The sequence below is a fragment of the Telmatherina bonti genome (genome assembly GCF_933228915.1).
Source record: "Telmatherina bonti genome assembly, chromosome: 7".
Taxonomy (NCBI): Eukaryota; Metazoa; Chordata; class Actinopteri; order Atheriniformes; family Telmatherinidae; genus Telmatherina; species Telmatherina bonti.
In genome coordinates, this window is record NC_136625.1 from 27,621,413 (window position 1) to 27,647,834 (window position 26,422).

Here is a 26,422-nt window from a genome sequence, read left to right on the forward strand (position 1 = left end):
GCTTTCTGTCTTTAATGCACTTTGCTTACAGTCTATTCTGGATTGATTTTTGGCCTAAGGCTCCTGCATTTTCACCCCTTGTAAGTTTTTGTTTGCTTCAGCAGTTTGCTTTGTTATTCTATCTGTGTGCATGTTTTTTCCACAAACAGGTCCTGGTGCTTTAACACATCATGAAAGAATTGTATAAGTGACTTAGTAAAACAAAGTATTTTCTATTTATTTGTAAAAAATGATTATAAAATTTGCCAATGTACTATTGAAATCCTTGAATTGTGCAATGTCTCATTTTATTTGCCGCAGAAATACAATGGACAATGTAAAAAAAAAACAATGAAAAAACATGCCTTTATATAGCATATATAGCATGTGAACAATGTCATGCTAAACTTTATCGATACAAAAGCCTGAACATTCAAGATGTACCAGAAAATCCTGATGAACCTCGATTAAACCAAGCTATCACCAAAAGCACATAATAAATTAATAATGAATCCATACATCTGTTCAACAAGGTGTTTTGATTGTTCTTCATCATTAAGATGAATTCATCTTGTTAGAACGGAATGGAAAATAATTATATACATGTGATGCATTTTGATTAATTTGTTTTTTTACATAAGCATGTTTTAAATAATTATAAGCTATTCATCTTGCATAGTCAATTATTATGCAATTCAGATATTATACTTAATGTATTTAAAATAAATACCCATTATTATCATTTAGAGTAATTATACTTTATTAATACAATATACATAAACCTGATTATGCATTTAAAGAAATAGGCTTTAAAAAATAATGCTAGGTATATTTGGTACCTTTGTGTTAAAATGATAAAAAAAAAAAGAAAAGAAATGGGAATTTGTCATGTAATTAGGTTGCATAAATCTTAAAAGTTGGGGTTAATACTTCTGTGAGTGTAGCTAAAGAAGTAAAACAGCATAAAATGTCCAGTTTTATATTAGCATCAAGTTAAACATCCAGTTAAACCTCCAGTGAAGCTTAATAATATTCCTGAACGTCAAAATATTATGTCATGATTGCAAAGCATCCTGGGTAAATCTCAGACAGCCTGCCTGGTTGAACTATTAAAGCGTTGGAGTAGTGAGAAATTATAGGCTCAGGCTGTTTGATTGCTCCAGCAGCAGCATTTACCTTGTAAATGATGTATTCTGATAACACCACCTTGGTTATTTTTCATGGAGGTCATAACCGACATTTGAGGCATGATTTGTGAAAATAGTGTTGCGTTTAATAGACCAACACCTCAAACTCACACTTAAACACACCTCCTTCTCTTATCTCTATCTTGAAGGGAGTTTGTTTCGTTTTTGTCTTTTTTCCTCACAACTCTTCAGTACGAGCAGAGATAAAAAGTAAAAGGTTGTGTGTGTATGTGTGTGTGCAGGTGAGTCTGCTCTTATTCCCTGCTGTGAAAACTCTTCCAGCCTTCCTTTGTTTGAAGCAAAATTGAAATTATGGCTCTTTTACAAACAAACACAGAAAACCTGATATGCTGAAGAGTGACTCTCCGAAATTTCATCTTTCGCCATCTTACCTTCCTTTTCATTTTCCCTCCACTTGTTCTCCTCCCTTTAAATCTCACACATCTCATTAAAACAGTTTTTTTTTTTTTTTTTTTAAAACCAGGAATCCTCCTCTGTCTGCTCATTTCATGTCCCGTCCTCCCCCTCTCCTCATATTTCCCTATAATCTCCTCTCCTCTCCTCTGCTTTCATGATCTCCCCTCTCTTCATTCATTTTCCTCCTCTCTCTCTCCACAGTGATTTACTGTCCCCATCCTTTTCATCTCATCATTTTATTCTCTGCACGTGTTAAAGGATTGATCGCTACCAGGTTATGCCTCGCAGAGCCCTGGCATCACCCCCCCTCTCACCCACAGCAACATCCTTAAATGAACTGCCACCACCTCGCTATTTATCAGCTTGCAGCTCAAATTCTTTTGCTGTTTAAAGGCTTAAAATGCCTTAAAGCACGCTGAGTTCCAACAGTGGTTCTCTTTGGACTCCCCTTCTTTCTGTTCCTTCTCTGTCACTGGCTCTAGATTTAGCTCAAAATCAAGCAGTTACCTATCAATATCTGACAACATGTCATTTAGCAGCATCTCTCTGACTCCATCTTTTGGCAATCCTCAGATCCACCATCCTCTCTCCACCCTCAACTGCCAAAACCGCCTCCTCGGACATCTGTGTTGGTTCGCTGATGCCAGCGGTCAAGTCTTTTGGGAGATCATTCCCTTCTATCACGACACGAAGATGAAGAAACCGACTGCCCACTCTGCAGCCTCCTCCTCCTCCTTCCACCTCAGCCTTTTCCATCTGGGGCTGAGTTTCTGTTGCAATAATGAGATGTTTTTTAAAGACCGGGTGTAGAGAAAGCTGGTGAAGCAAGGGTCAACTACTGACCACTGAATTTAGAGAGAAACCAGCATTTCCAAGAAAGATTAAAATACATTGTGGAAATAATATGGGAATTAAAGAATGAAAAACGATTACAAAAAAACAAAAAAAGAAAACCAGAACTGTATTTATGTAATCAGATTTCTTTGTTTGTTTAAAATGACCAGATCTGAGTATAATCGTTTACTTGACTCGGAAGAGGGTCACTACCTTCCTCTGCCCACTCTCTAAAAAACTAAATATAATGGTTTAATCTAAAACACATATTGTTGGTTGTAATTTTACCAACTCATCAAGCTACTCTGACATAAAAATGTGACTTTATTCACATGCAGAACTTGCCAACTACTGCACTGTAAAGGTAATGCTGGATACATTGCGAGCGTGGCGAAACCAACTACCTTTACACTATTACAAACAGCTAAACTTTGAAGAGATCTAAATATTTTGACAGAAAGCAGGAGAAATATTACAGTATTGAAAATAAATCACTACACATTGATATTTCATCACAAGCCTTGCTGGCAGATGGATGCCACATCATATTTACCCCTTCAAAAGAAAAACAAGCTCTTTTACCTCGCTTATAGCTCCTAATATGTTGATGTCTTGGTTTTTAATTCTAAGGTGTTACTGATCTTTTGACCACCATGACAACTGGGTTCAAAGACACATATATATAAAAAAGAGATGACCAGCAAACATGATTTTATCTTCAGTAGAATTTGGTGACAGTCAGACAGCGCTGAGTGCTTGTTTCAAGAAAGTTTCTGACATAGAAACTAAATATATAATTCTTGCTCATTGAGGGGAAGATTAAGAAATAGAAAAAGGTAACCCATTTTAAATTCTCATAAAACCCAGGGATTTCATTTTAGTGACATTAAGATAATGTTTGAGTTTTTTTTTTTTGTTTGAACTTCAGATTTCTCATTTTACTTTCAATCTTTTAGTAAACCTGTGAAACGTTTCAAACGACCACGAGCAGAAAAACAAGATGTTAATGTTCAGATTATTATAATTACTGTCATTATCATTATTTCTTTTTTTAGTTTACACCGCACACTCATCAGTTTTTCTTCATAGCAGATGAATATTTTTTTATCCTTAAACAGATTATTTGTGTATTTTAAAACTGCCTTTGCAGTTATGTGAACAAACCTTTTGACAAATTATCATCATGAGCGGCAGACTCACTCCTTTAGACTCCATTAAAACGAAACATGCTCTCCGTACACTCTTTAACCTCCTATTGACTAGTCCATTTAAATGCTCTTATTTCCCTGCTGGTTTCTGATGTAATGCTCCAACAGTGGCCAGAAGATGTTTTCTTTCTGGAGGATTTCTACAGTAAAAAACATGATGGCTGGAAGGAAATGAGGCGAGAGGCTGAGGAAGAGGCAGTGGAAATAAGATGCTGCTCTATGCCCTGAAATCATACTCATGAATCAGATCAAAGCAGATGCACAACAAAAAAGGAAAGACAACAAAGTTTAGCACAAAAAACAGGACCATTTAACTGGAAGATTTCAGGAGGTGTGAGTTTTCTGCAAATTAACAATGTAATAAATAAAAGAACAAACAAATCATTGTTTTGTCTCTCTAAAATATGCTGGCTTTATATGTGCTAATTAGCTGTGGCAGATAAACAGCAGAACATCAGGCTTTTACACACACAACATGATGATGAAGCATCTGCACATGTAAACTGCAAGGCTCTATGTCATTTGAACAAGGAAACTAGAATGGTTCAACCTCTGGGAAAAACAATGTGCAGAAGGGTCAGAAAGAACCTGAAGCATAAAAAAAATCCTTCTCACTGCAGATGAAACACACCTGTTGTGGGACGCTGCAAATGGCAAGCAACTTTGCTCGGAGAAAATATCAGAGGATATCAACCTTTGATTGGCTGAGATGGCAATCTAACCTGTAAGTGTTGAGACAGACTCATGGTTTAGTTACTATGAATCAAAAGTTGGCTTTTATATATATATATATATATATATATATATATATATATATATATATATATATATATATATATATATATATATATAGGTTGTTTGTTTTTTTTTTTGTTTTTGTTTCTTTTTTTTCCGAGTTTTTTTCCCTCTCTCTGTATCTCTTTCTCTTTCACTTTCCCTATGAGGTGTTTTCTCTTCTTTCTGTTTCTGTCCTCTCCGGTCCGGTCCAGCAGTACAAACTCTACAATGCAAACAATAATGCAAAATAAATATAGAAATAAAATAAAAATTAAGAAAGTCAAGTGGATCAATATATCTATAAAGCTTCCCTTGGCAAAGTAAATTTGCTCAGCAGAACACAGCATCCAGACGATCATTCTGCTTGCCTAAATGTTGGACAAGACACACACACACACACACACACACACAAAAAGGCATGATATTTGTTATCCCATGATTAACCACTTTAACACAGTTGCATCAGATTACAATTTTGTGATTTTTTTTATCTTGTTTCTGCTGCCTAAAATGACTTAAACCACTCAGCCATTTAATCAACCAAGCAACCACTTATTCAATTAAAACAAAACAAAACAAAAGAAAAAAAAAACCTCAGTTATAGCAGCTTACTGGGACAGTTCTCTCCATGTTCCCTGATTCAGCAGATGAGTCTACAGATGCTTAAATTGAAATGAGTTATTGAAAAGTTTTGTTGGTTTTTTTCCCACATTAAAGATCGGTGACAGCTTGACCTGGTCCTATAATTAGACCACCGACCTCGTCTCACTGCATGCGTGTATGGGAAGGTAACTGACTTTGTGACTGTACTCAAATATGATCAATGCTGTAATGTTGTGAGCTGCATTTTACAACTGTTCTGAGACATTCTGGCACTTATAACTTCCTTGACTGAGCAATCAGCAAACATGTATATGATTAGATTATGATTTTGTATGATGATTTTGATCAAACTTTGTATTTATGCAGCATAAAGGTAAACAGTTTCAGAGGGCTGCTTTCAGTCATGTTTTCTTTACAAACAGAAAAAAAAAAAACAATAAAATTTACAGAATATGTTTTTAAAAAGACAGACCTTTGGAGCATCCAAAGAAAATCATCGGCTCTTTTGCATGTAGTTAAGTGTATACGTGCAGAAGTAATTCAGCAGTGATTCAATCCTTTCAGCATTATCTGGCTGTTTTAAAGTATGATCTGCGTTGGTGAGCTGGATTTACATACTATTTCAGTCAGACTGAATTGTATCTTACAAGTACAGCTTCTAACTAACAATCTAACTAACAATTCTTTCCTCTACATTGAATCACTTTTAATTTATAATTTGATCATATGCGTAAATGTGAGACAACCTTCAATATCTTTTACCCATTCAAAGTTAGAAAATTACACTAAAGTGCTTCAGAGCATTGGCTGAATAGATAGATTCATTAGACCATCAGAAGCAGTATGTCCTGTGATCCAGCAGTGGATGCCTCATTTGCAACTTTGCATGCCTTTTAAATTTCTTAGGAAAATAATATTTCCTTGGACTATACAGTGCAGATGAAAAAAGAAACCAGCAAATGAAGCTGATTCCGACACGGTCTCAACAGAGTTGGAGTCCGAACAAAGAGTTCCACCTCACATCACAATAAAAAGGATAATACACTTAACCACATCTCTGTTCATGCTTGACAGTTAGACACCTGACTGTGACAGGGCTTATATGAAGCTGACAGCGAAGTCATGAACTGAGATGCAGTGAGGAAGGCACAAAGCTGTCTAATGCACTGGCAGCACTGGGTTTTCCATCGCAATGCTTTTGCTCAATACTACGTCAGTTCAGAGCTTTCTAAAACAATTAAAACTTGACATTGGGAAAATGTAGAAATTGAACAATTACCACCTCCTGTAAGTACAGTCAAGTTAAGTCTGTTTCAATTCCAAAAATCTGCTCTGCTGATACAAAAGAGCAAGCCACACAACAACCACAGAGCTGCATTCCCAACAGTATGGAACTTCTCACACTTCTGTGATGGTGATGAGCACAAAGAAACTGCTCTCATCCTGTTTGTTACCATCATGGTGAGAAAGTCTGCTTTTTGTTGTTTGGCCAGGGCTCTATTGGATGTATGTAGTATGTAGAATGTGTGTGCTTTATACAACATATATATATATATATATATATATATATATATATATATATATATATATATATATATATATATATATATATATATATATATATATATAGCCTGTCGCGACCCTGAATTGGATTAAGTGGTTTAGAAAATGACTGAATGAATGAATGAATGAATATATATATATATATATATATATATATATATATATATATATATATATATATATATATATATATATATATATATACATATATATATATATAAATGGCAAGCAACTTTGCTCTGAAAAAATATCAGAGGATATCAACCTTTGATCGGCTGAGATGGCAATCTAACCTGTAAGTGTGGAGACAGACTCATGGTTTAGTTACTATGAATCTAAAGGTGGCTTTTATGTATGTATATGTATATATATATATATATATATATATATATATATATATATATATAATATATATATATATATATATATATATATATATATATATATATAGTATATATATATATATATATGTATTTGTATGTATGTGTGGTCTAATCCCATACAACAAAAAATTTTAAAAGGACTAAAACATAATATGTACCGAACAGAAAATAAAAGTCAACGAACACATTATTAACAGTCCTATTACATTACTACAGACAGGAAAAAGAAATGGTACATTTTGATAATGACGCCTTTTAATATGCTGCCAGGAAGCTTTGAAAATTAAATTATGTTTCCTCTTAAAACACCCCCAACTTGTGTTCAGAAAAGCTTTTAAATCATCTATATTTTTAGTTAGGAAAAGACTGTATTCCTTTGTGATCTTTGATGTAATTCAGCCCTGGCTCAGGCTTGGCAATAAAGGACTAATCTTCTACCACTCAGAAACTGAATAACATAATCATGAAGGGAGTGTGACCAATTCAGTGTATGCTTCATGAAATCCATTAAAGCTGAATTAAAGTTTGAAATATGTGTGCATGTGTATGAATTTGCAATAGTGCTGATGCCTGGACGGATATTTTATCTGGACTGAGCATGTCCACTGGAAAACTGTCCTTGTTTAAAACTGATAGAAATTTTGCCAGATTAAACAGGCCAACATTATATAATGTGGGGCTAAAAGCCTGCCCTATTCTCTTTACAGGTTTAAAATATTAACATTATCAAAATATAATCTGTTTTTTTTTTCTCTTAAAGTATCACAAATACAACCACAGAGGAGCAAACCACACTGATCATTGCATTATTCCATTATTTGTTCAGCAGTGAGTGTCGTTGCTGTTTAATGGCTTGTAGAGCCAGATGAAACTTGAATTAGATGTTTTCTGTATGGAATTATCATTGTCAGACACCTTTCATCACTGTGTTGGTGTATTTTCAACACTGCTACGGGTAACATGTAGCTATACACACCTCTTTCAAAGTTCCATCACAGCATTTTCAACCACGTTGAATTTTGATGTTTGTATGAAGAATGTTCATATAAAGTGGAATTACGACCAAAAGTCTTCCCTTTTTGACTTGGAAAAAAAAATTTAAACATAAAATAATAGACTACAAATTCTATGGAAATGGCCTTCAAACTCTTCCCATGTTGATGAGCAGCAACAGATGCTTCTTTATAATCACTGCAGATGTCTTTTTTTGTTTGCTTTCTATATACTGGTGCTGCGTTTTGGCACCTAAAACCACCACAGAATTAGTCAAGATTGCCTGCAGGTTAAAATAATGATAACCCTAAAAGCAATTCAAGCTCTGCCTAAAGTTTTGAGAAATGTAGATATGGTACACTTGTTAACGAGTTCAACATTAGGTGTATCACACTGGCAGAAAAGGTTCATGACCATTTCATGACATTTTAAACTATTTAACACGGACATTCAACCACAACTTTTAAGGATCATATTAAATTACACAGAATTTACCCTTATATGCTGTCATACTTCTGATCTGGTTGGAAACTTCTTAAATGTTACATGTCACATATATATTACTGTAAATTTCCTCAGCAATTCCAACAGATATAATGATGAGTCTGTCATCATTAATGATAAAATGATGCTGGCTTCTGCATAAAACTAACCTACTTCTAAATCAATGCAGACTATCATAAGATTTAGCCCTAAATGAAGCATGAAATGAAAACTAGTTTCCTATCTAACTTAATGCAGAGTACATTCTATTAGCCATTAGAAGAGCACTCTTGTTTGCTATGAAAAACAAGAATGTCTGCATAGTTCTCTGTGACTCATCTAACATTGCACCCATAAAACTATCCACCTGGTGGTTTGTTAATTTAATTCTAATTAATTCATTTTTTTAAGCCATTCTGAAACGTTCCAGACCTTGTTGCAGTCCTTATTTTTTTTCAGTTTGTCTTTCTATAGATGCTCCAAATGACTGTCACATTGGTTTCTAACAAAACATTTCTTTTTAAAGTTCCCTCAGAGGTGTAGCATTAGCTTGTCTGTTTTTTTTTTTTTTATTGGATTGTGCAATGTGCTTTTTATATCTGCTTGTTTATATCCTCACTCTCTCCTTCCCTCTCCTTTTCACTCTCCCTCCTTCATTTACCTTTCTAAGGTTCTGCAGATACATTACATTTAGCAATAGTTAAGATAAAGAACAATAATATGTCCAAAAGGGTCCAAGTAGTCACTGTTAATTGTTGGAAAGCGCTTGATAAATCCTGCCTCCATAGAAGTTCATGTCCCAAATTTAATATTCCAACTATTCATTTTCATCCAGTGATGCTTGTGTTTCAGCCTTAACTCCCTTGGCTTTACAGTCCTCAAGAATATATTTGGGTTATATTTAGTAGTTAATTTTGAAATTTTCTTCTCTGTGCCCTTTTTATGAATCTCTTGACCTCTAGCAAGACAACATCTGATTGCACTCTGGTTACATCTCAGTAGCTCAAGAGAGTTCTCTCTGCCTGAGAGGTATTTTACAGTTCTTGACTTTTCAGTGTCAATCACAAATCATTTTTGGGCCAAAATGATATCAGCTAAAATTTATGCAAACCTTTAACATAAAATGGTCTTCATTTAAATAGCTTTCTGTCCTTATTATAAAGGAAAATAATACAATGAGGATAAAACTGTTTAAGGATGGAAACTGTGCATGTAAAAAAAAATTATCTGACCAGGCTCCTCTTATTTAAACAGGTATTAAAGTTTCTATTTTTTTTATTTTTTTTTTACAATTGCATATTACTTGATCAAAACTTCCTTTGGGGACCAGTAAAAGTCCTTGAGGGTAGTCAACTACAATAAATAAAATCACCACTTTTCATTGTCTTGTAATGAATGTAGGGTCTACTTAGCCACAGGTAAGGATGGCATCTCCTCAGGTTTAACATTTTGCACCATCTGGCAAGTTTTTGAAGAATAATTGCACAGGGATTTTTTCTGAACACAGCAATTATAATACATATATTGCCTTCCCCAGATGCCTGTTCAGTTTTCAGTCTTTTACCACTTATGCTATAGCTGAGGCCCCTAGGGGCCAACGACATTAAGATTAGAAAGTGTGGGGTAATTCAAAGGATTTATTATTGTGTTTATCTGCCTGAACCACAACGCAGGAAATATTAGATTTAAATTCAATCTTTTCTATGCATTCATTTTACACATTTAGTTTGAAAATTGGCTCTGGTAATCTGTTTAGAGATGAGCGTACAAGTGATCCTTCCATCAGCCAAGTTTCTTAGAATATCCTGGCAGAAATGATGGGAAGTTCAACTGAATGCTTAAACCTCATTTACCAGTTCAGCTCCAACTACCAGTCAAGACCAGTCCAACAGTTTTGGTGTTTAGATTAGCTTTTGAATGGATATGTGAAAAAGAAATAGAAATACTCGGAAAATAACTTGTGTTGCCTTTAAAAAATTTATAAGCAACTCTGAAGCTATTCGTTAGCTATCAGTCTGATCTGATTCCTACAGGTCATTAGCAACAGCAGGAACCATTTAAACCCATGTCTTCTTTTTTTTTTCTTTCTTTTTCATTCAATTAAGATGCTTCCAAATAAGCAATAACAATAATTAACATTATTATCATATCTTGGCATCTACTTCAGTCAAAAGATGAATCTATCTTATATGTCTACATTTAAGTAGAGCAGTAGGGGAGTTGTACCTTGGTCAAAAGTAGACAGAGGAATGACAGTCTTACATCTTTAATTGAATGTAGGTATAAAAGTGTCAAAAGTATGAAAACATGTGGCTTAACACTGCTGTTAGGAAATAATATGATGTGGATCCATCCCAGTCCATCCATGTCCACAGAGGGCACCACTACAGGAACCAACCAAACCAGGGCATACGGTGGTTCACAGCTACTGGACTGCAGTCCAGGACCACCAGTCACTCAGACAAGGGAAGTTGGCGTAGCCATGGCCCTGCAGAGTGAGTAGGCAAAGCCACTGATGTGGAGGATTTCCTAAGTCAAAAAATTAAAAAATGAATTAAAAAAAAAAAAAAAAAAAAATCTAAATAATTGAAAAAATAGATAAAGAAATTCTAAATAAAATAAAAAACTAAAATAAAAAGATGGTGAACTTAAGTAAAACAAAACAAAAATAGATTTAACACAAATAAGTGTATATAAAATAAATGGCAAAGTATGTAATTAAATAAGTGAAAATACATAAAATCTATTCATCTATAAAACTGTTGATAAAATAAATAAGACTAAAACACTGAAAAAAAAAATTCAAATATAGATTATTTAATGGTTGGAGTTTGTAAAAGTAATCAGTTCAAACATTTCCTTTTGGGACAAACATGTCAAGGAGCAAAGTTTACCTTTGAAATACATTTTCGTATTACCTTTTATATAACATACGTCCTTTACACATGCACACCAATATATAAAGGATTTAATTTGTGATCTGAAATAGGACATTGTAGACACTCTGAAACAACTGAGTAATGTTTGAAGTGGTTTCTCAAGCTGTGAGATCACATTGTCTCAGAAACAAAGTGACAAAAACAAAACCACTACAATGAAATGCCCCTTGTTTCAAGAGAAAGAAACCAAATTTTGAAATGTATTCATGCAGCCAGGTCGTCTAAGTTTGGGATGCAAAGACTTTCATTCTTCAGTATCTGGCCAGATAATTGTGGTGGACTCTACTGACTCTAAGCAGACATGTTTCTTTTTAATAAAAATCATTCCATAACAAACCTAACTGCCAAGAAAAAAAATGCATGTCAAAGGATAACAGCATTTATCTCTGTAAAAATCTTAAAGATTAACAAACAATATGAATTTGGAAGGAAGAAAACAGGAAGCAAACATCCTCTGCCAAACATAACTTCTATATAAAAGTAATTAGAGAAATTACATGAAAATATAAAGTAAATGTCGTCACCTCTTCAGGTGATGCCCATGGGGAGAAAAAGAAAAGATTTCTCTTTGTGTATGTTTTCTTTTTTCTTGGGAAATCCAGGAAGTGCAGGTGCTCACTCAACATGCTTTATGGTGCCAATAAAAGAAAAGCTGGGCAGACATTCAAGGTAGTGAAGTCCTGATAGCGTTGAGTTAAATCCACGCCAGGACCATTTGTGCATGTTATCGTTTATCAAACAGTTTCCTGCTAGCTTGCAGAGATGGTTTCCATTTACATAACAGAGGGGGAGAGATAATTAGAGAATCTGTAATGCACAGTAAAATGATAAGAGAAGAAATATGATGCTTGCGTGGGGAATGTGGAACCATTATAAACATCTAATGGACATCAACTGTCATCATATGTTCCTGCCAGCTGTAATGAGGAGATGGGGGTCAAACATCTTTCTGACACTGATCAGCTTGAAGCTCTTTTCCTTTCATTTGTGTGTGTGTTCCTTCTATTTCTTTGAATTATTTTAAACTCAAACACTTCCGTAATTGCTTTGAACGAGTGCTTACGATGTGAGTGATTATATAAGATATAATAATAAGAATGTATAATAGATTAGGTTTTTTTTTAGGAAGAAAAAAATCCAATTTAAACTTTCAGTAGCGACACCACACTATTTTATTTATTTTGTACATATACATACATATATATACATATGTATGTATATATATATATATATATATATATATATATATATATATATATATATATATATATATATATATATATATGTATATATATATATATATATATATATGTATATATATATATATTTTTTTTTTCTTTATATATATATATTTTTTATATATATATATATATTTTTTTTTTTTTTCTTTTACTTTTTCAGATGTATATTCTTAAGAATACAAGCAGATGAAGTAAATGATTACATTTGGTTCTGCTTGATTTTAGCATTATGCAACTTTATTCCTCTATGTTTGAATAAGATGTTTACAACGTAATTTGTAACACACCTGATACATGTGTCTAAGAAAACTGCATTATTCAAATAATAATAATAATAATAATAATAATAATAATAATAGTGATAATAATAATAATAATAATAATAATAATAATAATAATAATAATAATAATAATAATAATAATAATAATTAAAGGAGAAGAAGAAGAAGAGGAAAAAGAAAAAAGATGAAGAAGAACAAGGAGAAAAAAATAATCGTACGTGTATGGTGCTTTTTTGCACATTCAAAGATGCTTAACAGGAGGATTCAGAGTTATGTCTCCTAACATCTTTTGGATTTATTGATATTTTTCTACCATCCTGCATCGTTCAGATGCAACCTTGGTCCAATACGCCTGAATCATCGGAATGGCTCGTTACCAGGCCTCTGCAGAGCTGGGTGACATGCAGAAGAAAGAATTCAGCTCTTTGATTCAGATGTGTTGGAGAAGGGATGTATCTAAAGTTGCACAATGGTAGATCTGAAAGACCAATTTGAATACCTCTGTATTCTGGGAAAAAAAAGCATCCCTTTAGAAGTCAATTTCAAAATGGTTGCTTCCATTGTTTTTTATTTTCATTTATTTTATTTTATTTTATTTGATGGAAACCCTGTGTACAAGGTAAATCATAAGCAACTATCCATCAGTCCTGACCTAATAACTTGGTTGTCACTGTGCCTGTGGGAGCCTGCACTCCCCCACCCACCAAAACAAAAAGTTAAAAAAAGAATAAAAAGCAGTAAATGAATAAAGCCACAACAAAAATAGTAAAAGGGTGTGTGTAAATTTAATATTATCAACATCATGAAAAAGCTATGAAACTATGAAGCGAGAGGAAGAATTCATTGCAACACCACAGGGAGCATGATGATGATGAAGACATGTTAGAATAACACCTGCTATCCCAAAATGCCTTCATCTACTTTTGCTGCTGCTGTGTGCAGCGATGCAGAGCAATTATTTGGGTAAGCATCCTTTGTGGCTGCTTTTGTTCTGGAGCCAGAAGTGGAATTTGTCCCTTGTAGGATAGCTTTCACTATTTCTCTGCATATGCAAAGTATATGTACATTAAGCAGAGCAGAGCTCCTGAAGGAAGACTCTCTGAAGAGCATTTGCATCCTGTCACAGTGACTGACGGGGTTTGATGAATCCCATAAAACTTGGTTTTGGCTGGTTAATCTACAAAATGTAATACTTTGATGCATGGTCCAACTAGCTGGTCTAACAGACAGTATTAAAATGCTCCCTGTTTTAACATCAACACTGGATCAAGCATGTCTAATTATTTTTGACACTGACAATGTGAAGCAGCAGAGAAACAGATCCTTGCGATGATGACATTTAAATGCTTGGCTGAATTTGTCCACTTGCTGTCAGTGTGAGCTGTCTTATTACTAGTCTGCTCAGGAGAAGAACTGTGTTACATGCAGCTGGCCTGAAACTCTTTATGCAAGCAAACAAAGACAGGACGAGAGTCGACAACAGCGTTAACAGCTTGGTGTTGGCAAGAAAACACCATTATCAGACAAGGAAAAATAAGCTTTCCAGTGTTGGCATGGAACAGAGTGGAAAACTAAAAACATGAATGATAAAAGACAGCTCTTATTGATTTAATGGCTAAGGAAGGAAAGAAAGAAAGACAGAAAGAAAGAAAGTTATCCATCCATGCATTATTTTTACAAGTGGTGTTCAAACTGCATTATTACATTGAGTCAGTTCAAATACAATGTTCATATATTCAGTAAGTTTTGCTAATTTGAATAAATGAGAAGGAAAAAAAAAACATGGCAACAACCAGCTGACATTTATAAAACCCCAGATTATCAATGAATCCAAAGGCTGGACATTTTACACCCCTCAACCAACAAGCACCGAATGGAGCAGAAGAAGAAAATCTCTCTTCTTCTCTTGCTGCCTTTCTCTCAGTATGTAGTTAACATCACCTCCTGCCCACCCTTGGAGCAGGAAATTGAATGTTAATAACCAAGATGCTCCATCTTATGTTACATGGATGAGGGACCTCATTTGTTAGTTACACTCTCTCTTTAAACTCCCCATGCAGGGCGAGCCTGTTTCTTCATGTGAGCAGAGGTAATTTCCCAAAGATACTGCATTACTTGTCTGCATGTTGAACGGAACACACTAATGATATACTAATGTATTCTATTATGAGATCAGTTGGTTAATTACTGTCTGAAGTCATAACAAGGTCTGGTGGAGTAATGGCCCACCCCTAACTGCTAAATCCCTCTAAATTCATGTGAAGTAAATTTCTTTCTATTTTTGATTCTTGTTCTTTTGACTGGTCTTTGTCAGAAAAAAGCTTAATTTGTCTTTACCCAACCTTTTTTTTTTTTTAAGAGCTTCCTTCAACTTTTCTGGGGTGATCCCGAGGCATATATGCCAGCCTAGAAACGTACTCCCTCCAGCATGTCCAGGGTCTCATCCAGACTATCCTCCCAGTGATGCATGCCTAGAACACCTTATCAGGGAGCTACACTGGAAGCATCCTAAGCAGATTGCGCTGTTACTATTGCACTTCCTGTTGGCTGTTCTAGGTGTCAATCAAAGGCATCAAATCTGTCATTTATAGAATGCTGTGACTAAAATATCTTAAATATTTACTTTTCTCACTTCATACAGTTTGACTGAACAAATTTTTTGAAATATGATTGATTACTTAATTGTACGACCCTATTTATGACTCCAAAAGTGAACAAACTACCAGTGGACATTCCCTCAATTTAAAATAAGATACACATATATATATATATATATATATATATATATATATATATATATATATATATATATATATATATATATATATATATATATATATATATATATATATATATATATATATATATATATATATATATATATATATATGAATAAAAAGATATTTACATAAAATGAACCATCATATTTTACTACATCTGTATATATCATCTAGAAGTAGTTGAATTGCTAGTTCCACTCTATAAGGTATTTGATTTAGATGACATTTATTGTTTTAATAACTACATTTCAGACTTGTTCTAATAAGTGGAAGAACTACAACTGATCTTATTGTTAAATGGCTGAAAATATAGCTAATCCATTTTTGAAAGAAATCTTAGATTTGCTATTACATGAAAAAAAAAAATCATGTGTGCACTGAGGCTACGGAAGCGCAGAGCTGTCATCCTCATAAAAAAAAAAAAAATTGGGCCTTATTACGTTGTAACCTGACAGTTTTTTTGTAAAAACGTGAAACGTATCACGTTATAACGTGATAGTTTTATTGTAAAAACGTGAAATGTATCACGTTATAATGTGACAGTTTATTGAAAAACGTGAAACGTATCACGTTATAACGTGATAGTTTTATTGTAAAAACGTGAAACGTATCACGTTATAACGTGATAGTTTTATTGTAAAAACGTGAAACGTATCATGTTATAACGTGATAGTTTTATTGTAAAAACGTGAAACATATCACGTTATAATGTGACAGTTTATTGTAAAAACGTGAAACGTATCGTGTATCTGAAAACGTGAACTTGGTCATTTTCGACTTTAGATCAGGAAATTGTGCATGGGATCGATAGGAGATCATAAATGGCTCATTTATAGGACTTGATAGAGTTTTTCTTCATACTTGGGTTGAGACATTGTGAAATTATGGTGCTTTGGAACACTTTGGATCACATTGTTATAAATATACATAGTTTAAGGACAGTTATAAAAGGCATGGGTCTGTAGAGAAGGAAAAATGCGTCTGATCCCCATGACGTGGCATAATTTCTGATTGAGACTTGAGCAGTACGAGAATCGCTATGAAAACTACATCATCTTAGCTGCATTCAAGTGCCATCTATCCATCCCTCCTCTACCGCTTATCGGGGTTCTGGTCGCGGGGGCAGCAGCCTAAGCAGGGAAGCCCAGACTTCCCTCTCCCCACCCACATTCGCCATCTCTGCGGGGGGTGCTCCCGGGTCAGCCGAGAGATATAATCCCTCCAGCGTTCAATTGGTTATATGTTTTTACAATAAAACATATCACGTTATAACGTGATAGTTTCACATTTTTACTATAAAATAAATATAAATATTGCTTTAAAATTTTCTTCTTCAAATGACAAACAATGGAAGTTTTAGGGCATCGCAGTCCTCTTTTCTCTCACAAGCACATTGATTCAGTTTTCTTCATTATCTTTCTTCACTTCCTCTGACACACACATGAAGAATCTATCACACACCCCTCCAGTTGTTTTCTTCTCGCCACAATGAATTTATCAGTCCATCCCAGCAGACGGAATTCAACCCAACTTCCTTGGTGGGCCCAGAAGCTAAACGCCAGTGTGTGTGTCTGGCATGTGTGTGTGTCTGTGCATGTTTGAGTAAAAAGATACAGGGATAGGCTTGAGATGAAAACAGAAGAAAGGAAGAAGAAACAAATAAATACTAATGCAGAGCTCTCAAAGTCGAACAATGTTTCCCATGTAGATTAGCTCCTCTCATCTTTTCGCATTTATATTGCATTCATATCTGTTTAACGTTAGGCACTTGTGTGTGTGTGTGTGTGTGTGTGTGTGTGTGTGTGTGTGTGTCAGTGGATTCATGTGTTCCCTAAAATTAGATGAAACTTTGATGATCCCTGCAAAACAGGCATGCCTGTGGCAGTGTAGTGTATGCCTGTGCTGTCCTTGTGTGTGTGTGTGTGTGTGTGTGTTTTCCTTGGCATTTTTAGCTCATTACTCAAACACACAAGCTTCTGAAAGTACTGAAGGCTTAATTATTTCTTGATAAACAGCATAAAGCAAGGCTCCTGATAAAAAGCATAACGTCAGCGTATTAAAAAAAACTTTGCAATTAATGGTCTTCTTTCCCTTTTCACTCTGACACTCTGTCAGAGCATCTAAATAAAGTTTTAATGTCTAGCAAAAAGCAACTTTGCAAAATCAAGTGCTGTCAAAATGAGACTAAATAAATGCACAGAAATGCTGTTTACCTCCATAATGTCAGTCACCCGGCAATTTTCACACAAATCGCAGCACATCTACCTGATGCTGCAGGGAAATCCAAAATAAAAAGAAAAAGGGAAAAAAAAGAAGCTTATAAAGAGTTGGAAAAGCTGCCAGAAACCTGTTCCCAATTAAATTCTGCCTACACCTTCCAAGTCATTAAGAGGTGAATTGGTGATGTGTTGAGCTGTAGCAAAAGGGGGAGTGAGGGGGGTCTTCAGCCAATTTAGCGATGCTTGACCCGTTCTGCACCGCTGCAACCATTACATCACACACCTGTGTCTTTCTGTCGGTGATAAATAGTTTCGATAAAGCAGACCAGCTTGTTGAAATTCGATTTAGCAAGAGTGAGATTGTACACCTGATGGAGTCTCTGCCACTGCGGCTGCGCATGCTGAGACTCAGCTCTCACTCTTGTGATGAACTTTGTCCTGAGTCACTACATTTAGTCTGCAGCAGCTACATGACAAAATGAGAACAGGCAGGAGGCCGACTACACATGTTGTGTTTTAAAGATTTAAGTTAAGACATGTTTAAATTCCAATTTAGTTTTACAAATAACCAACATCCAGAGTTAGCTTATTTGTACAGGTTATTTATCCTGTAAATACCTTAACAGGCAGAAAAACTTATATATTCATAATATTTAGAAGCATGTTTGGTGTTTGCAGATCTCATCCTCCATCAAACAAACTGGTTCCAATCTGCATCAGTTTTAAAGGGTCTCTTTCTGCACTCATGCTCAAGTCCATCAGCCTTGTTTCCTGGGCCTTACTTAAATCCTTACCAGGTTGGATTAAAGTAACTTCAGTCAAGATAAGTAATACAAGCTGTCACATAATCAGTCAGATTGTAAACAATTAATGAATGTCAATAAGCTCTTCCTTGTCTTGCCTGTTGACAGACCTCTCAATCCACTAACTTGGCCGTTTGCTGCAGAATTGTGACTGGAAGCAACAACAAAAAAAAAAGGCTTCTTCATGTTTAAAAATGCAGTCAGCACCACAGCTAGGACCACAACTGATGTAAAAAAAAAAAAAAAAAAATTAACCAAACTTACTGGTGACAATAAAAGGAGAAAGATATCCTCTCATTGGTAAGAGAGGATTAATCTCCCTTGCCTTAATTTGAGGATAAATTGCATAATTCATAATGGGTTAAAAAATGAGACCACTGAATGAGAAATACAAGCTTATCTGGTCGGTGGGCAAAATGGGAGGAAGATTGGAGTGTGGACAGTTTCATAACGTTTCAGGCAGCTGTTAAAAAGTAAACAGACTCAGGAGATAGTCTGATTTCAAAAGCAGCAAATGCCCTAGTAAATGCATGGCACACAGATTACAGAAATAAAAAGGGAGAAATTGCTTAATCACTGTGGCTAAATTCAGGTATGCTCCTGGATTCCTGTTTATCTGAGCATCTGTTGACCTTTTCATTTATTAATAGCACATATTAAGCTGTTCTGAAGAGGATGTATGTGCATTTACTGTAGACTTGATGAACAGCACCGGTAAAGATGCAGAGATAAAGAGCATGAAGCAGACATCTTACAATGTTGTGTTTGTTCATGTGCCATTGTGAAAATCCCATCAACAAGGTATGCTGTTGTATCTGTGGACTCCTGACTGACAGACCAGCCCCTAAAAGCATGTGTCTATTTTCAATTCAGCTTAACAAAATGACAAAACTTATCTGATTTAAATATAAATAAATAAACAAAAAAATAATATTAAAATAAAAGTTAGAAGATGACACCCATAACGATTCTATAAGATGATCACACATTGAAGAGAACAGATTTGTTTACTTTATTACACTGGCAGACAAGGAAGCTGGATTTAATGAGGAATCAGATGTGGCATAACATCAGTTTATCACTTAAGAGACTCCACACAGTTACTACAAAACTAAGTTCCATATGATTTGTAACTTTAAACTCAGAAAATGCACTCAATTGGTGTAAAAAAAAGAAAGTCTTGAATTGAACTGGAGTCTGAGTGGCAGTGTGGTATCACAGTGTGGTGTTACTGTCTGTTATTTTGTTTCTTGGTGGCACAACAGTTTTCTCTGTAACGTTTATTGATTTTTTTCTCTTTACCATGTTATTCTCACCATTGCTTAAGCAAATTTAACAATATTTAACATCTTTTTCGCAAAGTCTCCTGCCGTCTGCCAAATTTGCTAGATGCACAGAAGCCCATGAAATTCTTTCTCTTAATAAACAACAACTTAGTCATAATAGGTTTTCAATGATGATGTCCGTGTTCAGTAATTACAAAGGTGATTATTAACACAATCATTGCACTTTACAGGTACACGCAGCATTAACACAACAGCACTGAGCGTAAACTGCATCAAATGCCGGGCAACAACTCATTTTGCCACCAGCTAGAACTTCTGCAGCTCCCACCCAGCTGCCCACAGCTTGCCTTTTACTTCCTATAACACAGTCAGTACATCCACAGCCAACTTCCACAGTTGACTGGCAAAAGTATTTCATCATCGGTGCCAAGTGACTTATGAAGTTAAATTTCTAAATCATTATTCAGAAAGATTTAAAGAAATTAGGACATTTATCTGGAAAAAAGATGTTTTTTTACTTTAACATAAGTAAAAAATGTGTGACTGAGTGTGACTATTCGTTTTCCTTGCAGAATGTCTAAAGTAGAGGTAAAGAGTTAGCTAATCAGCCAGGATGAAACAAACCTAAAGTTGAGCCTTTCTTCTTGTAATCCTAAGCTGCTTTAAAGCTAAAAATCTTATTAACACAAAATATGCTTGGTTCCTTACATTTCCTTGGATCTCCTTACCACCAAATCATGATTTGACACCGTTTATAGCTGAAAGTCAGCTCAGCAGATTGCCAATAAACAACCTCAGCTCATACCTGACTCCATGAACTCTTGGTTTAAGTTGTTCCAGGCTGCTTTGCTCTTCTCCAAATTCTCCTCCATGACCTTGATGTCAGCAAAGGGACAGTTGCACTCTGGGAATCTGGTTGAGCACCGGCACCAGCAGTCATTGTTACGGCAGAGCAGTTCACCCTCCGAGTTGCAGGCCACATAGCTGAGGGCTGCCTCCACAAAGCGCCCACGCAGGAACTCTGGCAGGACATCTTGCAAACCTGGAAGGAAAAAAAAAAAGCTTGTTTTTTTTTTTGTCAATGGGTTTTATCCAAACTGGCTTTGCATGCTTCCACGGGGACAAAAGAAGACATGCTAAGAATGTGAATCTGCATTTTTAGCACAGCTACTTCTAAAAATGACATCTTTATACAACATCCCATTTCTTACAGGATTATAGACATAAATTCCCCCCGCACACCAGGGTGTTGAAGATTCTACTTCCATTTACAGCATATATTCTTTCTATTGTGCTGTAATCATCGTCTAAGTTGGCTGAAATCATCAATACTGGTTTGAAGTTTTCTCCAGAAAAAAAAAAAAATTGCTCTTGGATCAACCTGCTATATCTTTCTGTGCAACATGTGTGGCCCGATGCCATATTATCTTGAGATTCTGACAGTAATAAAAAGTCACATCGTGGCAATGCCTTCATCATTATCTGTTGTGTCTAATGTGTCGACATACAAATGTGTGTGTTTGTCACAATTCTGTTCCAATGACATGACAAGATGATGAGGAGCAATGAAAGTATGCTTTATGAATCAACCATTTGCATGAGAAATGTATTTTCTTTTGAAGTTTGATGAAATACAGACATATTTGCACACACTTGACATGGAAATGTAAGGTCACAATCACAATAAGACCCCCCAAAAATACTTATCTTTGTCAGCAGTAAGAGCAAAATCAAAATACAATTGAGTGATAATTATCAACAGTGGGTTTATATGCCCAATTAAATAGTGTCATAGTTTTAGCTCGACTAAGCCATTTAGCAGGACTATTGTCCTTATCCCAGTATGCACGCATGGAAGGGGAAATAATTTATTGATTGTCATGTCTGACTGTGCTACAGAGGGTGGCAATTTGTCCCCTTGCAGTTTCTCGGTAATGGGCTTTTTCTGGTTGACCTATTGTGTCATGGAACAAAACAATTGACAGCCATATTAGCTGGTGGCAGATTAGTTCCAGGTCAAATGGTGAAATGAACATCTCTAAAGCTCAGTACATTTTTGTATATGATGTATGCTCTCATTTTTTTTTTTTTTTTTTACAATGCAGCCCAGGGGCTGCCTGCATCGAGGTTTGGAGGTTAGAATCATTCCTGGTGTGAACCTTGGGTGTGGTCCCTCTGTGGGGATTTTGAATTTTCTCTCTGCTTGTGTGAGTTCTGTCTTGTGACTCCCACAGTCCAAAATCACAATTTAATTGGTATAATTTGGAAATCTTGTGAGTCTTTGAATGCTTGTATGTTTTATTTCCTCGACATATGATGGACTGACAGCTTGTTGTAGATGTGCGTAGAATATTAGAATTTATAGTTGAATTAATATTTTAATGTATAACATAAGGAATCACATCTAAAATAACATTTTAAAGCTTTTTTTGGGGGCAAATGCTCGACAAAATCAAACATTTTAGGGTGCAGCAATTACAAAAATAAAAATGCTTCAGAATCCTGGAAAGACTGGTTCATGAAATAAAAACAAAACGAACCAGTTCAATTACAGTGCACTTTGTTGAAGTGGTCAAATAAGTCTCACTTTATCTGCTTTTATCATTTGAATCTTTTAAAAAATGACAATGTGCTAATTATCATGAGCTTTATGACTACACGGTACACAGTACTGACTCAGATCAAAGCTGATGTCTGTGTATCGTTGTTGTTTTTAACGCACCGTTCACAAGACATTTCTTCTTTTTTTAAAAAAATCTGTCTGTGGGTCTATATCTGTCTGCTGGTCTGTCTGCTGAATAATCATCCATTTGTGTCAAAAGCAGCCTCTTTCTTTGTTTCACAAGCTCATTCTGGAGGATTTTCAACTGCCAAGTCAATCCCGCTGTGCCCTGCTATGAATATGCATGTGTCTTCTGTGGTATTTACGCTGTCAGTGGCTCATAGAGAGATGTAATTAGTCACATTTTTCCTCTTCCACGCTTTGGCAGGTGCTTTGAGGTCCCCTTTTTTTTATTCTTTAGCGTTTGTGTTTAAGTGTGTGCGTCTGTGTGTGCGCACTAGCTCCAAAACTGGCAGGAGTTACTTTCACTTAGAAGACGACTAAATAACACTCCTTCGTCACCAATCATTTTCTTACTTCCCCACTTTCTCTCTCTGATCTTTTCTTTCGCTTGTTGATGTATTTTTCTATATCTCCCCATGTGTTTTGGGTTATGCCAGAAGCAGTCACTCTGTCACACTGGCAGAACAGTAGTAGTGGTATAAAAGTTTCCTCCACACTTAACTTTTTATGAAAAAATATGATTTTATAGTATTAAGCTTCAGTACTCATCAGACTGTGATATTCCACAGCTTGTACAAAGGTTTGTAAGGAGAGAAAATGTTCATTTTGTGTGTTTGTTTGGACACTAAATTGTGGAAAATTACGGAAGAAAAAAACTGCGAATGAACCATTTGAGAATATAATGAACCCAATGAATCTAAAAGTTATTGCAGTGCATTAAACCATACAGATGGTTTTTTACATAAAACGTGCTACAGGTACAAGTAGTGTTTAGTTAAAACACAAAAGCCAAGTCTAAGTCTAAGTCTGTAAGTTAGTGTGGCTTTCATTCATCTTTCTATTGTTGTATAGCAATGCAGATTAGCCATGCTGATTATGTTGACAATGTTGTACTTGTGCACTCTGATCTAAATCTGCAATCACATTTAGGATCTGTTACACATCTTATAAGAAGTACATTTACTGTTATAAGTAAACTTACACAATCCAGTCAGCATTCTGGGGTGTGAAAAATTGTATAATTATCAACATTTTATTTATAATAATGTAAGTATGAAACACATTGGACACCACATTTTGAATATTATGAGAAAAGCTAGAGTAAAACCCACAGTATGAGCATTTGTGTCCAACTGTATGTCCAAAATGTATCAAAACTTGAATTTAATACAGGCAGCAATGTCAACCAGAAGTTCAGAGAAACATCAAGAAATGGATCAGATGACTGTCAAATCAGCCTTATTATATGTAATACAGACAATCTTAAAGTCACTGAGGAAACTTACATGAGTAGCATATAACATAATGAGTACATATGCATACAATACAGCACTAAACAACTTTAGATGACGGTGAAGCATTTAGTTGCATGAAGAAAGTAACAATTGGCCCTGCTTTTGAAAAGTTTGAATGCACATTCAAGCACCACTACGCTGCATAGTCATGACAAATAAAATCTGCAGGTCCAAAACTCCTTGCTTTATTTCAATACAGATAATAATAAAGTTTCAAGTGGAAAAGGGGACAAATTACTCAGCTTTGCAGCTTGGCAGTCAGGCAGACACTTGTCAGTGAATCATCCTCCTCTCACCTTGCCGTTTTTCACCTTTGACACACATCGTTATTGCAGAAGCACATTAGTATTCAGCCAGATGCTTGCCATGTTCACACTATACTCACATCTGCTGATCCGAGATGAATAAAGACGAGCATTTGAGTGTGTCGCATCACATGCATAGGGGGTACATTAGCCCCCATTTGGCATTTTATACCATTCAAAGCCTTAAAAGTTCCAAAGATGCAATTAAGTCTGTACCAATAGCATAGATGAAAGAAAGGTATGGCAAATATATTGGTTAAACTAGGCCATGGAGGTAAGTTTAAATTTTCACCATACACACAGGAGCTCCATTTAAAGGCAGATGAAATTAAAGCCTTTTCACCGACCATTTTAACAAGTTACCACATCATCAAGTCAATAAACTTAACATTAAACCAAATTTCTTCATGATTTTAATTAATATCAAAATTTAGCACACTGTAGAATCAGTGTAACTTTTTTAAGCAATATTCCACAGAGTTTAAGAGATGTATATTGTAATTGCCAGTAAGTGTTAAAACGATAACCATGCCAGTGGAACAGGGATGAACGTGGAGTTTCTGTTCAGCCTGCCCAATATACATTCCTGTTTTAATTCCCGAAGTGTAAAATATAAAGCAAGTTCAAACCAGATGCATACCCCACCAACCTACCCAAAATCACAGTAATAGTCTTGATTTACTTTTTATTTTCTGTTGCTGAAACATGGCGGCTATTTTTATGCAATCTTATGGAAATTAAAATATAACTTGACATTATGTTGACTCACTAATTGGTAAACACTGAAAATTTACCAGCTCTGACAGTATAAAGTTGTCATATGGCAGGGAATGCAGCAATGCAGAAGAAAAAAAAAGCAGTGTAAAATGAAGGTTATTCTCAACCTAAAGCTGTTTATGGTATGTAACTTTGAGAGTTTGGCATGGTGTGATTATCACAGTGGCTGGTAAAGTTAAGCCTCAGACATTGTGAATACAGCAGGAAAAGCTGAACATTTTAGGCCATGCAGAGGAGGAAAGCAAAAGCAGATTAGCTCTCCCGGCTCGGACCTTCCTTTAAATTGTAGATTGATTGTTGAACTATTCACAGTAGAATTCTAGTTCTCATCAATCGTCAATTCTCCATTCAGATAATCACAGACTTTAATTACATGTAGACAGAAAGCCAGGTGTCAAACTTTGGAGTGAGTCAATTGGTCACTTTCTACTAGATTATCATAAAAATCTTCATCTGCCTTACTGTTTACATATTCTTTATCATTTGAGATATCAATCCCTTTTCTATACCCAATTCAAGCTGTTCAGGGGTACAGTCTGCATGCTGCTGTAGCATGAGAGGAAGACTGGGGCAGCTTGGTGGGGCAGTGTGCATGCTAACACAGACGAATACAACCACTCAATGTTATACCAAAGTAGAGGCATAAAACAAGCTAGCATGCATGTATTGGGGCTGGAGCACCTGGAGGAAAACCATGCAGGCCAAAGTCTAACTATAAACACCTGAAAGGCCCAGAAGCTTCTAGTTGCAAGCTGACAGGATAAACCACTAAACTGACATTCCACCCTGCCTGGAAACAGTGATGAGGGAAAAAAAAAAAAAAAATCATCACTTGCTTTTTATCTCGAGTATTATCTCTCCTTATCACACCACGGTTCCAGTCACCATCATGCATTTCAAGAAAAACCTGTGGGTGACTCCTTTTGATGGGAGCTTTTAGGGTCATTACCCATGAGGCTTTGCTTCTATCCACCCCCAGATTTAGATCACCCTAGAAGACCAGAAATAGAAGCCCCACAGTTCCCTCTCTTTCTATCTCTCAATCTCCTGCAGAGAACACACTTTTCATTTTGGGCAATTTGAAGCTCCTAAGCCTCCCCCATGATCACCACCCCTCTGTTATCTGTGCATGTCTGTAAGAGACTGTCTGTGTGTGTTCTTTTTAAGCCTGTGCTTTGCAGAGTGCAAGGTCCACTACACTGGCATGCACTCCTGACTGCACAGGAGATGGTGCTGGTAACCCTGGACTGTGTCCTTACTCTCAGGCCTCTGGCTTCTGCATCG

At 35.5% G+C, this 26,422-nt stretch overlaps 1 protein-coding gene across 1 annotated transcript in view; it reads right to left on the minus strand.

Annotated features, from left to right (window-relative positions):
- The window catches only part of brinp2 (bone morphogenetic protein/retinoic acid inducible neural-specific 2), a gene marked incomplete at both ends in the record, with an annotated part of 120,949 nt that overhangs the window by 22,996 nt on the left and 71,531 nt on the right, over window positions 1-26,422 (minus strand). Inside the window, one exon of the mRNA XM_079243633.1 lies at window positions 20,782-21,018. Coding sequence (XP_079099759.1) covers window positions 20,782-21,018 — 237 coding nt within the window. The remainder of the gene's footprint in view (window positions 1-20,781; window positions 21,019-26,422) is intronic.